Source organism: Danio aesculapii, chromosome 14 (genome assembly GCF_903798145.1).
Source record: "Danio aesculapii chromosome 14, fDanAes4.1, whole genome shotgun sequence".
Classification (NCBI taxonomy): Eukaryota; Metazoa; Chordata; class Actinopteri; order Cypriniformes; family Danionidae; genus Danio; species Danio aesculapii.
In genome coordinates, this window is record NC_079448.1 from 36899457 (window position 1) to 36922635 (window position 23179).

The window sequence follows — 23179 nt, forward strand, 5'->3', positions numbered from 1 at the left end:
CAAGTCTCAGAAAGAGAGAGAGAGAGAAAGAGAAACAGAGAGGAAAAACACACATATCATTAAGGGGAGGAGTTTACATAACTTCCCTCAGCAATAGCTCTACACTCATGCCACCAGAAGACACACGTACACACACACACACACACACATCTCTTGTCCCTCCTACAGGAGCATTATGGATTATTATGGTTAGTTTTAGTAAGTTTTAAAAGGAACTCCACAGAGCTCGCATTGTGACAGATCTATGAGGAACGAACACACAACCGGGAGTCAGCAAGTCAGAGGTACGCTCTTTCTCAGAGACTAAAGTGCATAGAGGTGACTGTGGGCTTAGTTCACATTCCTGTATTAACAATTTTCATGTTTTGAATGGAAGTGGGACAAGTGGTTGAATTATATCTAAAGACTCTCTTAAGACTTTTGGTTGTCTTTTCATTTACATAGTGTTTCTCCGTGAGAGCTTAAAAACATAAAACAGATTCCTTTAATAATATGCCAGTCTTTTCACTAACTGTATAAAAAGTTGTTTCTCACAGTTTAATAGTGCCGGCATGTGCTGCTTGGGCTTGGACGACATTCTAAACTTAGAGTCTAGACTCATTACTCAGGTTACATATCTACCCTGTAGTTTTCACTGACTTCCACACACTGTGCCAGTAACCCAGAGAGAGACCGCTAACTTCACTGTCGCCAAGTGCACAGGACAGTTCACCTTCTATGTATCACATTCAGTAGGAAATGTGCTGCCAGCCTCAACAGTTACTACTTTCACAACATTAGGTGTGTAGTTATCAGTTTGACACCTCCATACATATGGTTTTTAGCATAGTATGTTTCACATCATACCCAGGGTACGAATTATGAAGTTTCCAACCCCCTACAAGGAGATTAAACCAGAAATTTGGGGAGCATTTATTATGGTATTCACATATAGTGTATTAGAAGTCTAGTTGTTTAATTTCTCGAGAAAATAGGGCAGACAATTTTATAATCTTTTAATTACACAATTATGTTTCTGCTGTTGGAATATTAACTTTTATGGTTATCATAAAAAAACAACCTGTTTTCAAGACTTTTTAAATAAAAAGACACCACTAATGAATATTAACATGATATTATCAAGAGTTTTGAATACTGAATGACCTTCTTGAGGTAAAGACCATTTTACACCACTCATCACTATGTAATGGCAGTATGACAATATTACAGCATAATAATGCGAGTACACTCTTTAAAAGAACAACTTTTTACAGTTCAAAGACAGATTCAACAATTGCATGAGACACAATATATTTTCTTAAGTTTTAATGTTTCTTTCAACATACCTTAAACATTAGTGTTTTTACCTTTATATACCTGTAGGTAAAAACTTTCAACTTGCAAATTAATAGATATAGAAATGCGTTTAGATGGTGATATTGACTTTTAAATTATACTATCACAATTAGCTCCCACATATTAGGCTATTTTGCATGACATATGACTACTGCTAGCACTCACCAATGTCATTTTTACAAAAATGAAATAAGGGACATATACTAGGACACTAAAATACAGCATAAATTTTGAGACATTCATAATGAAATGCGATTTTAGTCACCATAATCAGAATGAATTAAAATTAAAGTCCAGGTTAGTCCAAACAAGCATTTTATTTTCAATTCAAAACATAAAACTTATGCAAAGAATAGGTTTTCAAAATAATGTGGTCAGTGTTGTTACAATTCAGTATCAGCTTAAATTTTTATAGGCCTGTCAATGATAACTACTTTTTGTTGTGGGATATATTGCACCAAAATTTATTGTAATAAAAAAATTCCCATTTTAAGACCATTTTACTTTGTAATGACAGTATGTTAGCAATATTATAGCATAATATTTCAAGTACACTCTTTCAAAAAGCAGCTTTTTTATTATTAAGAATATTTGGCTATTAGTATATTTGTTATGATATAATAGTCCATAAAAAAGCTAATTAGAAGTAATGTACAGTATATATTTTTTGTTATAACATTGCTGTAAAAAGTAGCAAGTGTATAATTCACACACTGGGTGTTCCCAAAGCAAAAAGCTATTGTTATGAAGCGGACAGGAGACAGAGGTAAGGAAACGTTAGGGTGTTTATTGAATGACAACAAGGAGCACATGAAGGATAGCCAGGAGGATCAGGAATGATGTTGGGGTCTTTTCCTCCGTGGCTGGGTAACAGGAATACACGAGGATGGACAGCACACACCAGATACAGCTGACAGAGGATGACACAGACTTGGAAGGACTGGAAGACAGGACGATTCGGGAGGACCAGGAAGACTAGGAGGAATACAAAGAGAACAGGTAAGTAAATCGTTTGTTTAGCTGAGGATGACTACGCTGAGTGGTCGCTCAGTTGTCCGCTTTCGTCGAGACGAGCCCGGACAATGAGCGACTGGAGTGCTGTGCTTTTATCTGGTGCTCGTGAATGTGATGCAGCTGTGTGCTCATTAGAAGTCAGGTGATGGTGATCTTCGTGAGTGGGGGTCGTGAGAGCCTGACCAATCCATGACAGTACCCCCCTCCCCAGGGCCCGCTCCTGAGGGCCGACACCTCCGACGCCGTGGTGGTCTCCCTCTGCCTCTAGGCGCTGGGAACTCAGGGTGGCTCTCATGAAACTCCACCATGAGACTAGGATCGAGAATATCAGCTCTGGGAACCCATGTCCTTTCTTCGGGGCCGTACCCTTCCCAGTCCACCAGGTACTCCAACTGGCCACCACGACGTCGGGAACGCAAGATCTCCTTCACTGCGTAGACGGCTCCTTCTTCTAGGAGCAGTGGAGGAGGGGGTTCCTCTTCGTGGTCAGGCTCTGTGGAGGGAAGAACAGGATCGTGATAGGGTTTCAGGAGTGATACGTGGAATGTAGGGTGAATACGGTAGTGAGAGGGTAATTGTAGTTTGTAGGTGACGGGGTTAACCTGTTCCACGATGGTGAAGGGACCAACAAATCGGGGACTTAACTTGCGAGAGGGCAGTCGCATGCGTATGTCCCGGGTGGATAGCCACACCTTTTGTCCGGGTGTGTATCTGGGTTCTTCAGACCTTCTTCTATCGGCGGTTACCTTGCTTCGACGGACTGCCCTCTGCAGATGTTGATGAGCCTCGTCCCAGACTCTCTCGCTCTCCCGGAACCAGTGATCCACTGCGGGGACATCAGATGGTTCGCCATCCCAGGGAAAGAGCGGTGGTTGGAAGCCCAGGACGCACTGGAATGGCGTGAGTCCGGTGGAGGGTTGCCGCAGTGAATTTTGGGCATATTCTGCCCAGCCCAAATACTGGCTCCAGGAGCTCTGGTGACCACTGCAGAAGGTCCTCAGGAACCGTCCCACCTCCTGAATCTTCCTCTCTGTCTGCCCGTTGGTTTGGGGATGATATCCAGAAGAGAGGCTGACGGCCACACCTAGGAGCTTGAAGAAGGCTTTCCATAGACGTGAGATGAACTGTGGACCTCTGTCCGACACAATATCTTCTGGAATACCAAATGACCTGAAGACTTGATTAAAGATATTGTCGGCTGTTTCAAAGGCTGTGGGAAGACCTTTCAGAGGGATTAGTTTGACAAACTTTGAGAATCTATCTACTATGACTAGAATACAGGTATTACCTTCTGACGAAGGGAGATCAGTGATAAAGTCCACTCCTAGGTGTGACCAGGGACGGTTCGGAATCGGCAAGGGATGGAGCTTTCCAGCGGGTAGATGACGTGGGCTCTTGGATTGGGCACAGTCCTTACAGCCCTGAACATATTGCCTCACATCCCTTGCCATGTTTGGCCACCAGAATCGTTGGGATACTAGCGAGAGAGTATTGTTGATCCCTGGATGTCCAGTGCCTAGCGAGGTATGTAAGGAGTGGATCAGATCTACCCGGTGTTCAGGTGGTATGAACTGCCGATGAGGAGGGCATCCCGGCGGAGCAGGGGCTTCCGGAGTGGCAACGACTGGAGGAGCGTTCCAGGTGATCGGACAAATGGAGATGTGTTCGGGAAGAATCTTCGTTGGGAGTTCTTCATGATCGTGATGCTCGTGTAAACGAGAGAGAGCGTCTGCTCTTAGATTCTTGGGTCCTGGACGATAGGAAATGGAGAAATCAAAACGTGAGAAGAAAAGTGACCATCTGGCTTGACGTGGACATAGTCTCTTGGCCTCTTTGATATATTGGAGGTTTTTGTGATCTGTGATCACCTGGAACGGATGTTTGGCTCCCTCCAACCAGTGACGCCACTCCTCCAAGGCTAGCTTGATTGCTAGCAGCTCCCTGTCTCCTATGCTGTAATTCTGCTCCGCCGGGCTCAACTTCCGAGAGAAATAGGCACAGGGATGCAGTCGGGGCGGTGTATCATGATGTTGAGATAATACTGCCCCGACGCCGGTGGTGGATGCGTCCACTTCCACCACGAAAGGAAGATTTGGGTCAGGATGAGTCAGGAGTGGGGCCCTTGTGAACTCCTTCTTAAGAAGGCGGAAGGCTGCGGCTGCTTCTTTGGTCCACTCCAGTCCTTTGGGTTTACCCTTGAGGAGATTAGTGAGAGGTGATGTAATCCTGCTGTAGTCCTTGATAAACCGTCTATAAAAGTTAGCAAACCCAAGAAACCTCTGGAGCTCCTTAATGGAAGTGGGTTCTGACCAGGATAGAACAGCCTCAATTTTCTTCCCATCCATACGTATACCGGTTTGATCAATGATGTATCCCAAGAAATGAATCGACTTCTGGTGGAATGAGCATTTCTCCGCTTTGAGGTAGAGGTGATGTTCTCTCAATGTGTGTAGGACCTCCGCAACGTGTTGGCGATGTTCGGCCTCACTCCGGGAGTAAATGAGGATGTCATCTATGTACACTATTACAAAGTGGTGAAGAAACTCCCGGAGGACTTCATGAATGAAGTTTTGGAATACGGAGGGGGCGTTGACCAGACCGTAAGGCATGACCTCATATTCATAGTGGCCAGTAGGGGTCACGAATGCTGTCTTCCATTGGTCCCCCTCACGTATTCTTATCAGATTATACGCGCTGCGGAGGTCCAATTTAGTGAAGACTTTAGCTTCTCGGAGCTGTTCCAAAGCGGCTGGTACCAGAGGAAGGGGATATCGGTATTTTACTGTACCGTTATTTAGGACCCTGTAGTCGATGCATGGACGCAGCCCTCCGTCCTTCTTGGCCACAAAGAAGAAGCTTGAGGCGGCTGGTGATTTTGAGTGACGTATGTACCCCTGACTCAGAGCCTCCCTTATGTAATCTTCCATTGCCTGATTCTCTGGAAGCGAGAGCGGGTAGATCCTACCTCTTGGCAACTGGGCATCTGGAACTAGGTCGATCGCGCAGTCCCATGGCCGATGCGGCGGTAGCTGGGAAGCTCTCTTGGGGCAGAAGACATCATGAAAGGAGCTGTACTCCTTAGGAATGTGGATAGACTGCTTCTCAGGAGGGCTCTCGACCGATGTTGCAAACAAAGAAATGGGGTTCCGACCTTGAAGAGGGAGATTTGGAAAACAGGTAGGTGTACATCCAGATCCCCATTTCTTTATCTCTCCTGTGCCCCAAGAGATGATGGGATCGTGCTTCACCAGCCACGGGCGCCCTAGAATGATGTCCATATTTGCACCCTCCAGAACCAGAAATTGAATCCTCTCTTGATGTAACAGCCCCACTTGAAGAAGGATGTCTTCGCATTGTCGATGGATACGGGTCGAAGATCGAGTGCACTGGGTTATCGGTTGTATCTGGTATATATGCGAGGACGCCTCAGTACGGAGGTGGAGTTGACGACAGAGGGATTGGGAGATGAAGTTCCCTGCTGACCCGGAGTCGATGAGGGCTGTGACAAGGAGAGAAATAGAGGCAGTAGTTATTTGTACGGTGGTAGTAAGTGGTTTACATTGTTCAATATTCGTACTGAATACACTCACTGAAGTCCGAATGGGACGAAGGGGACACTCCATACGGGTGTGTCCACTGACACCGCAGTATAGACACAGACCCCGGGTCAGCCTCCTCTGTCGTTCCGCTGATGTCAGTCTTCCAGACTCTATTATCATGGGTTCTGGTTCTGGAGAGGCTGTTGACTCAGGCGATTGGAGGAGTGCAGACGAGGGGGTGATGGTGTCCTGTTGATAGGAACGGAGACGATCGGAACATCGGAGAGAATGTTGGATGAATCTCTCCAGACCCATTGTATCATCTAATGTGGCCAGCTGGATTCGGAGAGTGGGTTCCAAGCCGAGCCGGTACGTGGTCAACAACGATCTCTCATTCCATCCACTTGCAGCTGCTAGAGTGCGAAACCGGAGAGCATATTCCTGTGTAGATAGAGTACCTTGCTTTAGATGATACAGCTGCTCTCCAGCGGCTACTTCCCCATCAGAACGTCCAAACACCTCTTTGAAATACTCCGTGAAGGTAGTGATGGAATTCATGACCGGCCCGGCTTGGTTCCAGATCGTCTCAGCCCATTTAAGTGCAGGTCCAGAGAGTAGTGATACGATGTAGGCGATCTTTGACTTATCTGTGGGATATAGAGAAGGTTGCATTTCGAATATGAGGGAACATTGTAACAGAAAACCATTGCACTCCCCCGCTCCGCCTGAGTAGGGCGCTGGTCGGGCCATGGGACTGGAAGGAAGGGCCGAAGAAGAAACTGTGGAGGCGGAAGTGCTCGGTGCTGGTGGTGCGTTGGAAAGTGGAGCTGGTGGCTGTAGAATCCGCTTCAACTGGTCCACCAGCTCTTGAAAGTGATCGAGGGTGCTCATGTTGTCGTCGTTATGGGTCCGGGCTTCTGTTATGAAGCGGACAGGAGACAGAGGTAAGGAAACGTTAGGGTGTTTATTGAATGACAACAAGGAGCACATGAAGGATAGCCAGGAGGATCAGGAATGATGTTGGGGTCTTTTCCTCCGTGGCTGGGTAACAGGAATACACGAGGATGGACAGCACACACCAGATACAGCTGACAGAGGATGACACAGACTTGGAAGGACTGGAAGACAGGACGATTCGGGAGGACCAGGAAGACTAGGAGGAATACAAAGAGAACAGGTAAGTAAATCGTTTGTTTAGCTGAGGATGACTACGCTGAGTGGTCGCTCAGTTGTCCGCTTTCGTCGAGACGAGCCCGGACAATGAGCGACTGGAGTGCTGTGCTTTTATCTGGTGCTCGTGAATGTGATGCAGCTGTGTGCTCATTAGAAGTCAGGTGATGGTGATCTTCGTGAGTGGGGGTCGTGAGAGCCTGACCAATCCATGACAGCTATATTATTGGAGGAGCAAATAGCTTCATATTTTTTTTTTTTTTTTTTTTTGCTAAAGCACAGTGAGATTCTCTGTAAGAGTTATGGAGGTATGCTGAGAAATGGCTCTTGGCTGTTTACCGCTGCTCTTGCTCACAAGATCTCCACAGATTCAATTAAAATCTTACTGGGTTCTCTCTTTACAAAACACCACAATGAGCAAAATTACTCTATATAGACAAGTACACTCTTTGTTATGCCCCAAAACTGAGACAGCGTAGTAGTGATAGGGAGACAATGAGATGGTAGACTACATTAAAAATATTGAGAATACTATCTATGCGATTTGAGTATGCTAAACATTTTTGAATATCATGCAAAATACATATAACACCAAAACAACATTTTAAAAGACTGTGTACATCCAAAGAACTTGGATGTCTGCGTACATCTAAAGAACCACATTTTAAACAACATTCTTGACTAAAATAGAAGCTAAATTGCTTAAGTGTCACTTCCTGAATGATTCTTTAAACAAATCATGAGGCATTGGTTAATTGACAGATTCATTAAGATAATAACTTTCTGCATTCTTGAATAAATACATTGAATGGAGCATAACTAACAAATGAACCAACTGTTTTAATGAAATACTAAATTATTCACTTACATTGTAAGGCAGTTACTTATTAGCACTTACTGTACAATTGGTTTTGGTCTCATATTATCGCATATTTAATATTTTTTTATATTCAATATATTTTGCATTTAAAATGTTCATGTCATTTAATGTTTTAATGCATTTTAGAGACTTTTGTAGTTGTAGATGCAATGGAAATGCATCCATTCAATTAATGATATAGTTCTGAATACATCTAAATGGCAATAAATAAATACAAAAATGCTTCTTTACAACCTCTGCTGTACAAAGATGTTGATCATGTAACCTGATTGGAAAGAGCCTTGTGATTTTTCATTATTCTAAACTGGATTTTTTAAATAAATGTAAAAATTTACATGAACTGAGATTTGTTCATTATAAATGATTAGAGACTTTACCTATTGAAATTCTTATAAGACCTAAATATAATATATACTTTCAGCATGAGTAGATTTCTATAGATTTAACAAAGTGCTTTTTCCCACGGTGGCTGAAAGCTTAACGTGCTGCAATTTAAGAAAACATGCAATTACAAAAAAATGCCAGCAAATTCAGAATAGATTTGACAGCATACTGTATGTGCTGCAAATCCTCACAATGCATAAAAAATGCAATGCATTTTCTCACAACGCAAACAAATTAATAAAACGCGCTGCATTTTCACACAACTCAAACAAATTAATAAAACGCGCTGCATTTTCTCACAACGCAAACAAATTAATAAAACGCGCTGCATTTTCACACCACTCAAACAAATTAATAAAACGCGCTGCATTTTCTCACAACGCAAACAAATTAATAAAACGAGCTGCATTTTCTCACAACGCAAACAAATAAATAAATTGCGCTGCATTTTCTCACAACACAATAAAATGTTTCAAGTGGACCCAAAAACATGACGGACACCGCTGTGCTGTGACTATTGCCCAGTTTTGCAGGTTTTCTTTGAAAGGTAATATTTTGTTAGTTTATTTTAACATCCTGATTCCCTTGCCTTTTGTATTTTATTAGCCTAAATAGCCAGGTTTGTCAAGTTTTAGGGACCTTCATTGTGTTCCGAGCTATTTGAAAGTGTTGTAAGAAAATGCAGCTCGTTTTCGTAAATGGTTTGCATTGTGAGATAATGCAGCGAATTTTATTAATTTGTTTGCATTGTGAGAAACTACAGCACGTTTTTTCATGTTTATGCATTGTGAGGATTTGCAGCACGTATTGAAGCTCTTTTCTTAATTTGCTGGCGTTATTTGTAATTGCATGTGTTTTCTTAAATTGCTGCACGTTAAGCTCTCTCGGCCACCGTGTTTTCCTCTATAGAGATTCTGGCTTATTTTTTACTTTACTTTTAACCGAATGGTGTGGGTATTAATGTTATGCTAGAAAGAATGTTGCTTAGTAAATCTTTGCATCTGCATGACTTATTTAATTCGTTTCCTCTCTTTTAAATCAGATGGCCTTAATATCTATATCAATAATTGATTTTTGAAATGATAGAAAGTAACGATGCCAGACAAAAAGAGTTGTGCTTTTAAATTTAGAAGCTGTCAGCTCTGTTTTCACAACAAAAGAGAAAAGTCAAATTTAGAATCATTAAATAAAAAGTACAGCACATATACTTGCAGTGAGCAATGGCCACAAAATCACTGGGCCTTTTGTCTCTGTATGTCAGCGATGTGAGAATGCTGCTGCTCTCACTTTCCACAAGAACCCCTGGCACAGAAAGGCACTGACCAGCCCACACAAACATGCCAGCAGTGCTTCAGAGTGCTTCACTCATCTGCAGAGTGGACGCACAGAGGAAAGGGGAGAGAGAAGCAAACAGATGGAAGTTAGAAATGAGCAGTAGAGAGAGTGCGGTTTATGCACGAGAGGAAAATGGAAAGGAAGAGAGAGAGGGAGAGGAGTGACTCTATCGATAAGTGGATCTATAGCCGAGCGGGCATTACTGAACCTGAGTTTGGAGTCGGCTGTGTACACCATGGCATGTTGCTGCTGCTGTTGTCCAGTTCCATGCCTCAGAAACTGCTTCTTGTTTTCAGGTTGGTCCCACCCTGGCTTTCATAGATTTTTGCCATGAGAAGAAAGCGTAACTTTCACAGGGAGACATCACAGTGTTTCTGTCAGTCATGGGTAATAGGTTTACCCATGAAGGTAATGCAGGATGTGTACTTATTTCAGGTGTCAGTTATCGTGTGCTTTGCTGTTGTGTGTAATGCCTGTTGTGACTAATTACTGTATGTACTGTTGCTGTGTTAGCTATTAGTATATTGTTTTGTTGTTTTTAGATAATTTACTAGCAGCTGTGGACTAAAAACTAGCAAATAGCCCTTTTGTGATAAAAGATTGCATCAACTTAACAATCCCCAAGGACGTGTTGTGCCAAGTTTCAGGCCTATATCAATACGTTTCATCACGTTTGTCATTGTTTGCATGCACTCCCTTTGATTTGCACAAGCTTTCATCATTTGGAAGCTGGGATTTTGTTATACGTTTAATGTTCATTTAATTAAGCATTTACCCTAAAAGCTTCAGCTTGACATATGGCTAATTTAATAACGCTCCCCTAAACCTCACCCTCCCTTTCAATAGCGATATCGCCTGCTGAGCTCGATGCCTTGTGGAATGACCCTCCATACACTTTAGCCGCCGTCAGTGAGCTCTTTCCACCCATTGATGCCATGACAGCTGGTAAGAGGATTTCTTGAGTCATGCATGAGTGTTTCATAAATAACGGAGAGTCTGAGAATTACATGATTCTGCTACAAATGTGTTTATGTTGAATACATTATACAAATGAGCGTCACGGTGGCGCAGTGGGTAGCACGATCGCCTCACAGCAAGAAGGTCGCTGGTTTGAGCACCGGCTCAGTCATGTTCTCACTATGTTTGCGTGGGTTTCCACTGGGTATAGGTGAATTGAGTAAGCCAAGTGTATGTGTGTGAATGCAAGAGTGTATGGGTGTTTCCCAGTGTTGGGTTGTGGCTGGAAGAGCATCCGCTGCATAAAACATATGCTGGATAAGTTGGCAGTTCAATCCACTGTGGCGACCCCTGATTAATAAAGGGACTAAGCCGAAAAAGAAAATAAATGATGGCTTTATACAAACCAGCTGTTTGTAACATCCTTTCTTGTCGACGAACAAATCTGGGAAAGTCATACTCATCCGGAGATGAGGAAGAGGCTATTATTTAAACCATCTGGATCATATTTATAGAGCCATTATGATATGGCTACCACTTCCTGTTTATGTCCGCAACTTTACGAGCTTGTAAGCACAGCTCTGATATTTTTTATATACATGCTATTTAGTACTCGTATCATATATTGGAATGAAGAACTACTGTATTTGGTGAAGCCCATTTACTGTAAAATCAAAATCGGCAGGAAGTGCCTAACTAATAAAGGGAACCTTTTGCTTGTCTTTACATATTTTGTAATTTTTCAACAATAAATTTTTTGCTCATCAGTAAGATTGACCATATATAAATTCATACAGTAGTTCTGGCGTATTGTTAAAGCTGACCAAACTACAGAGTTCTGTAAAGTGGTGTTGACCCCGGTTTCCTTTGTTTTGCCACTGGAGATGAGGAAGCGGAGGCTGAGGCCGAGGTGGAGGCAGAAGGCATAAGCAGAGAGATTTACTGGAGGAGGAAGGAAACGTTCAGCGGAAGCAGCACAGTATCTTCATCAGGAGAACGCCTCTCTCCAGGTATTTGCAGTAAAGATCACTGAGTCCTGTAGACCTGTGTGAGAATAATGGCCTCCATCTACATAATGGCCTTTAATGGCTGCACTCCTTAAGCACACTCTGCCAGACTTCCTTAATGTGAACACTCAGCCTCTGCCCTAATGGTGTATCTTTAGTGATGTGGTCAATCATAGTGCTATCCCTGCAAAAAAACAACATATTGGTTTGTTACTAACGCCGTGATGTTGGACGGCAGTAATCACACCCTACATCACAAGAGCTTTCCTGTTACTGCTCATGTAACTGATTGTAAATCTTGGCTACTTTGTGGTGGATACTTAACTCACAACATTTTCCGCTCTGTTCCTTGGAGATGTTGTTTTGTTGTTTAGCGGGAGGTGGCGATCTACTGTAGCACCTGATGATCAGCTTCAAGAGGCACTGCGTACAAGACTCCGAGTGGTAGAGAGTAACAGCCAGGATGTCGTCCAGCTCTTCAAGGTCAGACACGGACACACTGGCACCATTATGAACTTGTTACTATTGATTACTTAAGTCATTTCAATCTTCATTACATTTAGTTCTTGCTGATATTATACACACAGGACTTGTCTGCACGACTTCTGTCTGTTCATGCGGAGAAAGACAGCTTTGTCATCACCTTTAAGACTGTGGAGGAGATCTGGAAGTTCTCCACTTACCTGGCACTTGGTTGGTGTCAATCAAATGTTCTGGTACTTCTACTCAACATAAACAATTCCGGATAAAAATTTTAACTTAATAAATATTTATTTTATATCGTAGGATATGTAGCAAGATGTCTTGAGAACTTTCTTTGTGACCAGTCATTCTGGCTGGACCCTGCATTGCTAAGCGATGTGGAGATTTGTGTAACAGTGGATGAAGACCACTTAGCTACTCTTTACTTGGGACTTCTGCTACAGGAAGGTAAAGATTTGTCTACTATTGTAATATTTATCCAAAACAGTCCCTTACTTTTGACTCTGTCAAGGTCACAGCCAAAAGGCAGACAAAACATGTAAAAGAAAAAAAAACTGCATATGGGTCAAACTGTTCTTGTTTTTTCTTGCATTAGCTTAGGAATCAACTTGTTGAAAAATAGTTAAAGAGTAATTCAAGTCAATTAACTTTTGAAGTGGATTGAAAAAAAAAAACAAGATTGGGTGCTCCTCAGTGCTCAATAGTTTTAGGACAACTTTGATTAAGGTTTGAACACACTTCAAATGTTGACCTCTGTTTAGTACAGGAATAAGCTAGTAACTAAAGATAGTTTCATTACCATTTCAGGTACATTTTTTGGCAAGACTTTGTATAACAGTGACTGCAAAGAGGAGGAAGAAGAGTTAAACTACAGGAGGAATGACCTGGTCATGGTGAAAGACATTGGACAAGAAGCCATATGGGAGGGTACACTACTGTCAACAGGCAAACATGGTCTGGTGCCTGTGCATGATATGCAGCCTCTGCCTTATCCATTTTATCAGTAAGTAACACTGACTTTCTATGCTCATACAGGATGAATTTTTGGGACAACAGTCTAGCTGAATGGCTACTTGTGTTCTTCACATGTTCTCATATAGAAAAAAATACTTATTTTTAATATCTTTACAAATACACCCTTTTTTTCCTAGATGGTTCCTTAAGAAATATCCAGGAAATGCAGGAGGAATTTCAGTTACAGAAGGCCTCTTTGATCATCCTGTTGGTGAGATTCTTCTGAATTATCTGGAAAACCTATTATCAAGATAATACTTAAAGGTTTCGTGAAGTGCTTTGTAATATGCATTTTTTATTTGATGTTTGACGTAATCTCAACCAAAACATTACGAGAGGGCAGGACATATATTAGCCCCTGTGGTGGAGCTTAATGGTCAAGATTTGATGAGAAACTGAACTATGGGGTTATGTGAAAAAATTGCTAATCCATTTAGGTGGAAGTGACAAACTGCAAGCTTTGGATGTTTATATCAAGATATTTCTATCTTCTAAATGTGGATTGTCATTGACTTGTAGCACAATGGGCTATAGATATCATTAAAACTAACATACTGATTATAACATCTAAAAAATATTTTCATTTCACAGGACCTTTAAATCCCTGTAGAAGTGTCCTCATATTTATATAATTAAACAAATCCTTTCTTCCTTTTTGCTTCTGTTTCAGTTGTGGGGACCTGTGTGGCAGTAGTGGACCATTACCCAGTGGTGAAAGACGAGCTGCACTTACGCATAGGAGACCAAATCAAGATTGAAGGATTTCTTTTCAATACTCTGAGTATGTTCATAGGAAGACACCTCACCAGTGGAGAGATAGGATTTGTTCACAAAGCCCATGTAAAACCAGAGAGTACTGAGAGACTGTAAGTAAACAGTTCCACTGTATTTACTGTATTTATATTCATAGTGTCAGCATGTACTCAGACAAATGACCTTCTCTTTATTTTGCGAAACCATTTATCTAATGTGCCTCTCGATGATACTGACATACCAATTGAAGGCAACCAGCTGGCAAAAGCAATTTTATTCTGTTGACCTTTGTTGAATGTGCCTCTGTCTAGCTGGGGTGATGAGGGTGTTGGAAGGGGGGCTAGTAGAGTTATGTGATGATGTGATGAAGCGACCCGAATGAGAGTCATGTGGATGATAATGTTGTCTTTGTTGGCTTTGCACAGCAATGGACAATTGGTCTTTCTGAGTGAGGAGGAAAGGACGGCCCTGTCTAAACTTAACCCCTGCCTTGAGCCCTGCCAGTCAGATGTACTGACAAATCTCTTCTCCACTGACATAAGCACTGTGTACAGATTGGGTAAGAGATGATGCATTGTCTCTCTGGGAGACCTTGAATACATTTAGAGCAATTCAGCAGTTCACTAGAAAAAATTCTGTCATCATTTACATGCCATCAAGAAGATGAAAGATGTAGAAAGACTTTCAAACAAATTTGAAATAATATAAGGGTGGATATATGATGGCAGAAATTATAAGAATGGGTGAGCTATACCTTTCAGCAAATGACAAATATGTTTCTATTACAAACTGTTTCTCTTACAAACTGCAGACAGACTTGATGACTCCGATTTCACTTACATCAGAAACAACCCAATTCCAGGTAAGCCTAACCATCACCAAATTTTGCACACAGACAATCCTTTATCTACCTCATTCCTAATTTTATTGTTTCATTGTAAATTTATTACAGTATGTGCTATGAAATATTCTAAAATGTACACTTTGTGTAACCTGCAGAACAGAAAACCACAGTGGATCAAAGAAAGCGCACTATATCTGAAAAGAGTGATGCAACTCCTTACCACTCATCCCCAAGGCAATCATTTTCTTCCTCTCGAAATCACCTTGACCGAGACTCTGAAGTCCTCTCTTTCAGCTTGGAGGACACCTTCAGAGAAATGGACGAATATGAGGAAGACCCTCCAAACTTTATGGATGAGGGTATCTGGGAGACTGAAGAAGCTGAGAGTTGTGACCCAATCTTGACCCTCCTCAATCTGGAATATTTCCAAGACACTTTTAAAACTCTTTATGACCTCTCCTACTCTTTCCTGGACACTTTCTTCAATGGCCTTCCAGAGGACGAGGTGCTACAACATTTGGAAAACCTGCGAGAAGGAGCCAAGAAAGGCAGGATGCTCTGGGCCCACCGGCGTGCTTGCTTCCTCCTCGGCCGCCTATGTGCCAAGAAACTAAAGTACTCACAAGCACGAGTGTACTTTGAGGAGGCTTCAAAGGTCCCTGTTAATGGCTTTAACGACAAACCACTACTAATAGCCCTTTACACCAATCTCACTTCAGTTTACCTAAAACAGAAGATGATGGACAAGTTGCCGTTCACACTTGAGAAGGCAAGTGCTCTGATTCTTTGTCTTCCATGCCACAATTTCTGCTCTGTGGATGAGTTTGAGCTGCTACAACCAATCATGCGCAGAGCCATAATTGAAAAAGACAAGTACCTAGAGGCTCGGACATGTTATCTCTCTGTTTGTCTCTTTCTCCATCTGAGGAAAATAGAAGAAGCTTTACCATTTGTAGAGAGGCTTCAGTTTCTTATCATCACACTGTCTGTGGAAGAAGGGAGGCAAATTGCCCCGGTTGATCTCAACTGGCTGCTGTGCAGGCTTTACCACAAAAAGTATTTACCTTTTCTCACACTTGCTTCTTTAAGTCTAGACTCAGGGCAAGATCATTCCTTGAATGATGCATTCCAGAAAATTGAACTCTTTATCAAAAACTCAGTCAGGCTTAATCCTCACTGGAAGGAAAATACTTCTGTGCTTCCTGCACAGGTGGTGGTTTACCTTCAGCAGGCTTTGGCAATAGCTAGTCAAGGAGAGGACCTGAAGACTCAGAGGGACCTGTGCCTGAGCCTGGCTAGTGTTTACCAGCAGCATGGAGCACTAAAAAAGGCGGTGCCATTTGCCCAACATGCAGCAAAGACTGGAAATCAAATAAATGAGGAGGAGGGTTTTGAAGCATCCATACTGCTGGCCTGGCTCTTGGTAATGACAGATGAACCCATTCAAGCTCAGAACAATCTTCATCCTCTTCTTAAGTCTTTGAATGAAACAGACAGTCCAACACAGCGCGGGGTAGTTTACAATCTCCTAGCTCTATGTTTACGCAAACAGGGCAGAGTTCAGGAGGCAGCAAGAAACTTTTATTGTGCTCTGCAAATCTCCAGAGAGAATGGGAACAAACGTAATGAAGCCCTAGCTCTGGCTAATTTGGGATGCTTGTCCCTATCCATAGGGGCTTCAGGCCTGGCAGAGTGCTTTCTACTCAAATCCTTCCACCTATTCCAGTTTCTCTCAGAGAGCCCTACAGACCAGGAGCATGTCCAGGTTCTGCTATGGCTGGGTAGGAGCTTCAAGGATAGAGGGGGGAGCCAGGAAGTTCGAATGTGGTTCGAGATGGGTCTTCTAATTGCTATTAGAGCGAACAATCTGCACAGTGAGTTTAAATATTATTTATTGCATACAGCTGCCCCAAAAGTATTTGAACACTTAAGCCACATTTAAATGTATATGCAGTATATACCAAAATATCAATGCAAGTACCATTTTAAGCAAATAAATAAATTGTAATCATGACCTAACTGTCTAAATTAGTCAAAATACTTTAAGGGCCATTTCAATGTTACCAAAATGTATTTTACTTATTGGATAATTAATTTTAGGTCAGTTCATGATTAAGTAATAACCAATTTCTTCCAAATGCAGGTCAAATGGTTGTGGCAAAAGTTTTAAGTCGTCATTATGCTGATTTGCTGCTGTATGGACAGTGTATTGTTTACTATGAGCACTGTGTGAGTCTGTGCAGAAGACTCAAGAATAAACAGTTAGAAGGAGAATACCTTGAACTCCTGAGCAGCCTGTATCTCTCACTCAACACTGAGAAGTAAGATACACATTCTACACAATGCAGTACATCACTACTTTCAGTACTTTGGAACCTGATCCAATAGCAACAAATACATCAATGATTTCAAAAGTCTTCTTTGCTAAAATCCTTACAGGTCATCTAGGAAGTCTCTTGACTGCTCAAAGCAAAGCTTGAGGATCTCCATAGATCTGGGGAAAAGACAGGAAGAGTCTGAGACATGGTTACAAGTGGGCCGTATCTACTATCTAATCAATGAAGACGAACTGGCTGACATGTACCTGCAGGTAATGATTTTCAAAGTAGTATATTGCAAAAGGAGTAAATTATTGATTAATGTTATACTTCTTTTTGCATATTGATTTATAAAGGTATGTCACAAATTCTACAAAATGGTAATCTTTATGTTTTAAGTGTTAGTTGATCTTCAATGGGAACTTATTACTGTATCATGTACATGCTTTTATCAACTGCTGTGATAACTCCTTTCTCCATAAACAAATGTTTACAGGCAGCAGTAAAGACAGCCCTCAGGATGAATGACCCATGCTTCGCTATGAGCATTTATGAGGAAGCAGGAGATGTGTTTTTCAAAGGACACAGAAATCAGATAGCTGCCCTACCTTTTTACAGGGTAGGCCTCGCCTTGTGTTCACATTCACAATATAATGTACCAAAAACAATCCAATAATTGTTGAGAAATGTATATCATATGACTTTGCATGGATTTAAATATTATCTGAATATTCTCTGCCCCCCAAAAAAGGATGGGAGTTTGCCATTTGCACGCAGCATTAAGGATGTGCACTCAGTATTCAGGCTGTTAAGTAAACTGACAGAGCTCCTGATGAAGCAAAAACAGTATGAGGAAGCACTGCAGTATGCCACGCTCGCAGTGCAGGTCAGCGCCACCACTGGTAAGGCCTCAGAATTAATTATTATTAATAAAAAAATAATATTAACAATAACTTCAGTCATGGAAGACAGTAATGTTTTATTAATCAATCTGTTTTTAAATGCTTCGTGTAAGCTTGTGTTAAACTATGGTGCCCCCTGGTGGAGATGCATGTCATCTATAGCATACAACATGCAATAGCAGAATACAGTACATCAAAATACTGTATATTAAAGCTAAACATACCTAAAGCCATAACCATATCTTAAACACTGCGGGGCACCAAATATAAAGAATTCCATTTGTTAAGGGAAATCTAGGTCTAATACTATTTGAAAACTAATAATTTTGAGGAGTGCACATATTCATTCTCTTTATGAATTAAATTTTTAGCATTTAGCATAAAACATATTGTAAATAGAGGCACTCTCTTTATTAAACAAGACTTTTTATGAAAAAGCACAATGTGATGCATATCCTGTTTCAATCTACACTCAAAAAAAGATTTAAACTTATCTGTTTAAAATAAGCTGAATCAACACAATTCTTGTAATTTCTTTGGCCAATTTATTTGTTTTATGTTCAGTGCAAGTTAACTTAAGCATTTTGTGTTGGGACAACACGAAGAAATTGTGTTGGTCCAACCTGGTTAGGAGATTTGTAGTTGCCAGCATGCTTTGTGTGGGATTGAATTAAGAGAGGGAAATGTAGTCAATAAAAGTAATCTTAGGTGTTAAAGTTAACAGAAAGACTTGTTTAATCTTCACTTTGGTTTGAAGATTTAGACTATTTTTATGTTAGCTTAGAGTTTTGAGAATACCACCTTGCAGAAGCACCCATGCTTTGGGTGTTGGCAGCTTAATTAACAAAAATTCAGTTTGTTGCTTTGCTCAGTGAGCAATAACTGTCCTAAATGAGTTCTGAGATCAGTCTCAATCAACTGTATATGTAAATCATGAAATATGCTTAAAAATGGCTTTTTAGATTATTTAGGATAACTTCAAATAAAACTAAGAGACTTCAAAATGTACGACAAATAATAGACATACATGCTATTCTCAGACCTTTAAGTTTAAGTCAAATAAAAATACAAAAGTTTTTAAACTTTTTACTGATAAAATCATGTTGGACCATCTCAATTGCATTTAATTGTGTAAATAGTTTTTTTAGTTAATGCTAAACAAATTTAATGGATGGAAATCCTGCACTCAATTAAACTGAGTTCATCCAATGAGTCATTTTATTGAGTGTATAATGCTCCACATTGCCCCTGCCAGAGTACACGATTATAAATTCTAAATATCTATGAAGTGGAACGTATACCATTTAATGTCTAACAACAAATATTTGATCAAAATGCAGAATTTGTGAAAATAATTTGCATGGCATGGATATATACTTTCTGAATGACATCTTAATTAATGCTTATACAGCATGTTACAAAACAAAAAAATAATTTTTACAGAGCAAAGAAATTATTAGACACGGTGAACTGTATAATCTTCAGACATGGCAACCGGTGCTCATTAAACTCTAGGATCCTCTTTGAAATATTCTAATGTTTTGACAAACTTGCATGATTCCCAGTCCAGTTGTTTGTTTGTTTGTGTGTTTATTTTTTATTCATGCATACTTTTGTTTGTGACGGTTAAATTATGGGGTTAAATTATTTTCCGTGAGAAAATAAGAACAAAGAAAACATTCTATCAGTTTAATTTGCAGTTTAAAGTGCTACCTGCATTTCTCACAGGTGTTCTTCTTAATGAGAGAGCATCCTTCCATCGCCTCGCCTCAGTATACTTCTCTCTAGGGAAGTATGAAATGGCTGAGAACTACTATCTGAAGTCTCTTTCTCTCTGCCCCACTGCACTTGAGCATGCCATTGAAGTTCGGTATTATGTTAAAGTGTACTGCAGACTGGCTGATCTGACCCTATACAGATTAAAGGTGAGACTCTCATAATGTTTATATTTTATCTGCATCCCAGACTGAACATAGTGCATGGTTATAATCTCTGTGTGATAAAACATGTACAGTATATGCACATGTATTGTTTTAAAACGTGGTACACATTTGACATGCCAATTTAGTCACTTCAAGGCCAGGAATATATAGTTTGCTAAAACTCACACCAAAACCATATATGTTTTCATTACTTGTAATTTGAAAAATGCAGCTTATATAGTAGTTTTATCTCATTTAGTTTAGATAGGTGTCGTTTTTCAAGTTGACTGAATAATTTAAAATAACTTAAAATAAAACAAACAACTGAATTATTAAATTAATTTGAAATATGTTATAACCATATTTAGAAAACAAATTCACCAAAACAAAATGACAAAATTTTCTAATTAAAATATAAATTATTGTTTTGTAAAAACTATAATTTCAGTTATTCTAAGTTAATATTAGTTAATGCTAAAATTGATCATACATTTTACACTAAAATACATCACACGGGTTTCACTTATATAGAAAGTGAAAAATTACATAAACCAGCTGGAGAGAGGTAGTTGAATACACTGTTTATGTTCTGTAGCTGAATATGACTATTTGAATTGCATGGATAAGAATCAAGATTTTAAGAGAGGGTAAAACCAATTATTTTAACCAAATTTAAGACAGTCAGTGACTGAATATTTTTGTATGTATAAAACCTGTAAAAATAAGTGAATGAGATTTAAAGAAATTGACTTAAAAATTCACTCCTAAGTAGGCCTGTCATAATAATCAACATATCTACTTATCGCACAACAAATGGACATGACCGCAATCATTTTTGGGGGTCCAACTAGTACCAGGTTGGACCCTCTTTTACCTTCAGAACATAATTCTTTGTGGCATAAATTCAAGGTACTGAAAATATTCCTCAGAGATTTTGGTCCATACTGACATGACATGCAGTTGGTGCAGATTTGTTGGCTGCACATCTATGATGCGAATCTCCTATTCCACCACATCCCAAAAGATGCATAATGATGATATTATTTGTCATTCTGGCATTGTATAATGAGTGGCTTAAAATGGTCTCAAAATGACAATAATGTCATTTATCGCAACATATTTTGGTGCAATATATTGTACAACAAAAAATAGACATCATGACAGGCCTACCCCTAAGACCATTTTATGACAACTTATTGTTTTTTCTGCCATAGGACGCATTTGATGCCATGGGTTACTTTCACTTAGCCCTGGCAGCAGCCCTGGAGGATAAAGAAAGCCTCAGCACACTGTACATAATCTACATGAAGCTTGCAGAGATACATGCCAACTACATGCCCGATGCCGAACTGTCTAAGAGCTACATGGACAGAGCGCAGAGTCTGAGGAATGAACTGGCAGGATACACAGACTCCAATGACACAGAAGAAACAGATGAGGCTGATGTTGACATTGACAACAAATCTGCTCATTCAGATGCCAGCAGTGGCACTAGCACCCTCACAGAGTCTAGCATGACCAATACCAGCCTTACAATCAATGCCCAGAAAGAGTCTGAGCACTCCAACGTAAGTCACAAAGACGATACGGACACTAACAGATCAGAAGAAACAGACTCTCCTGATCGTACCAATCCAGAGACTAGCTGTGAAGATGCAAACCACACTAATGGAAGCACACTGAAGGAGGGCTTGACTTTCGTATTTTGAACTGAATCACACATAATGCTATCATTCTGAAAACAATGCACTTCTTTTTAATGAATAAGTGCAACAAGACGCTTTTTCCTTTTTTTAAAAAATCAAATGTTTAAAATGATCTAATATATTTTGTATTCTGTGAATTTAAAAGAGTATGCATAATTGTAAATAATTGTTTGTATTCATGTAAATATGTTTTTTTATCTGTCTACCTTACATAATTCAAATTTAAGAAATGCAGTATACACTTTTTAATTTAAAGAGCCCCTATTATGCATTATTAAAGGTCATATTTTGGTTTTGGGAGTCTCCAACAACAGGCTGATATGAATGCAAGGTCAAAAAACACTTTCATTGTCTAATAATATGCATTTATTCTTACTTAATTATCCCAACGACTCCTATGATTTGTTCAGCGATTCATTTGTACCCAAACCCCTCCTTTGCGTGAGGATAATCTGCAGTGATTGGTCCGATGACCCAAGTCTGTTGTGATTGCGAGTGTGATCGAGGAACAGCTGATGGTGGCGATAGCAAACGGCAGAGGATCGCGAGCTCACAAATGCATTTTATTCAGTAAAGGAAGAAGCACATGTCATGTTTTCAACATGGTTTTGGACACAATATGTGAATAGTCCCATAACGATTTAACCTGAGAGATACAGTACAAGCACTGATCTATAATAGGCAAGTGATCACAAGCCACGCAGACCAATTACATGTTACAACCCACAATTAAACACATATTTTGCAAACTACAGAGAACGAGGCAACAAATTTAATTACACTTAGATATTATGATCCGGAGGAAGAAGAAACTGGACCGTATGATCTGTAATAGTTACTGACAAAGTCCCATACATTATAGTCTCTGCTGCTGTTTTTTTTAATAGCAAACGACCGGCGAATGCCACGCTGCAGGGTAGGTTATTGTTAGGGCTGCATGATTCTGGCTAAAATGTGGATCACGATTTTTTTTTTTTTGCTTAAAATCAAGATCACGATTCTTCCTCACGATTCTTTAGATGTAAAATAAAGGGTAATATGAGTACACTGTTTTTATTGTTAATTCTCAAGCATATTGTCACCTTGAAATTATAAGGTTCAATCTGCGTTCTGAATGATTTTGAGATATTGAGCTTCAAAGTTTTTGCATTCCATATAGCAAACAGTATGTGTGTAACACTTGTGTTTTTAAACAAAAGAAAATGTAAACAATAAGTTGTCATTTAATAAGAGTATGTCAATAACTCAATTTTGACAAAATGTCAGATAGAATCTTATAATTCTAAAGTGACGATATGGTAAAACAACAACAATAATAATATAAGGCCTATGTGTAGGTCTACTGCTGCTTAAAATGCAAAATGTTGTACAGTTATTATGGTGGACTTAAAACAGACTTTCAATATGTCCTGTTTGTTAATTCACAGTAAAATGATAACATCAGAATACAACTATTCATAATTATAGACACGTGCTTGTCATTTGTCATTGACAGCATTAATAGACCATTTGTTTTCACTGGTAAAATCAGACATTAGTCATTATCAGATTTCTTCTTGCATTATATTCAGCATTATATAAGCTAGAGTAGCTATACTGACACTGTAAAACATTTA

The 23179-nt window shown here is 40.0% G+C and overlaps 1 protein-coding gene across 6 annotated transcripts; it reads left to right on the forward strand.

The window, feature by feature from the left end:
• Nucleotides 1–126: 126 nt before the first annotated feature.
• sh3tc2 (SH3 domain and tetratricopeptide repeats 2) lies at nt 127–22608 on the forward strand. Of its 6 annotated transcripts, XM_056471715.1 has the most exons (19): nt 127–284; nt 9954–10065; nt 10504–10602; nt 11499–11624; nt 11977–12104; nt 12209–12314; nt 12408–12551; nt 12912–13107; nt 13256–13329; nt 13789–13984; nt 14297–14430; nt 14683–14733; nt 14871–16589; nt 16859–17036; nt 17155–17305; nt 17530–17652; nt 17785–17935; nt 19664–19860; nt 21072–22608. In XM_056471715.1, the coding sequence occupies exons 2-19, from the start codon at nt 10041–10043 to the stop codon at nt 21564–21566; spliced, it is 4293 nt and encodes a 1430-aa protein (XP_056327690.1). In that variant the 5' UTR covers nt 127–284; nt 9954–10040; the 3' UTR covers nt 21567–22608. The 6 variants fall into 6 exon arrangements, with proteins under 6 accessions (XP_056327690.1, XP_056327693.1, XP_056327689.1 ...); XM_056471718.1 differs by lacking the exon at nt 10504–10602; XM_056471714.1 differs by lacking the exon at nt 9954–10065.
• Nucleotides 22609–23179: the final 571 nt, after the last annotated feature.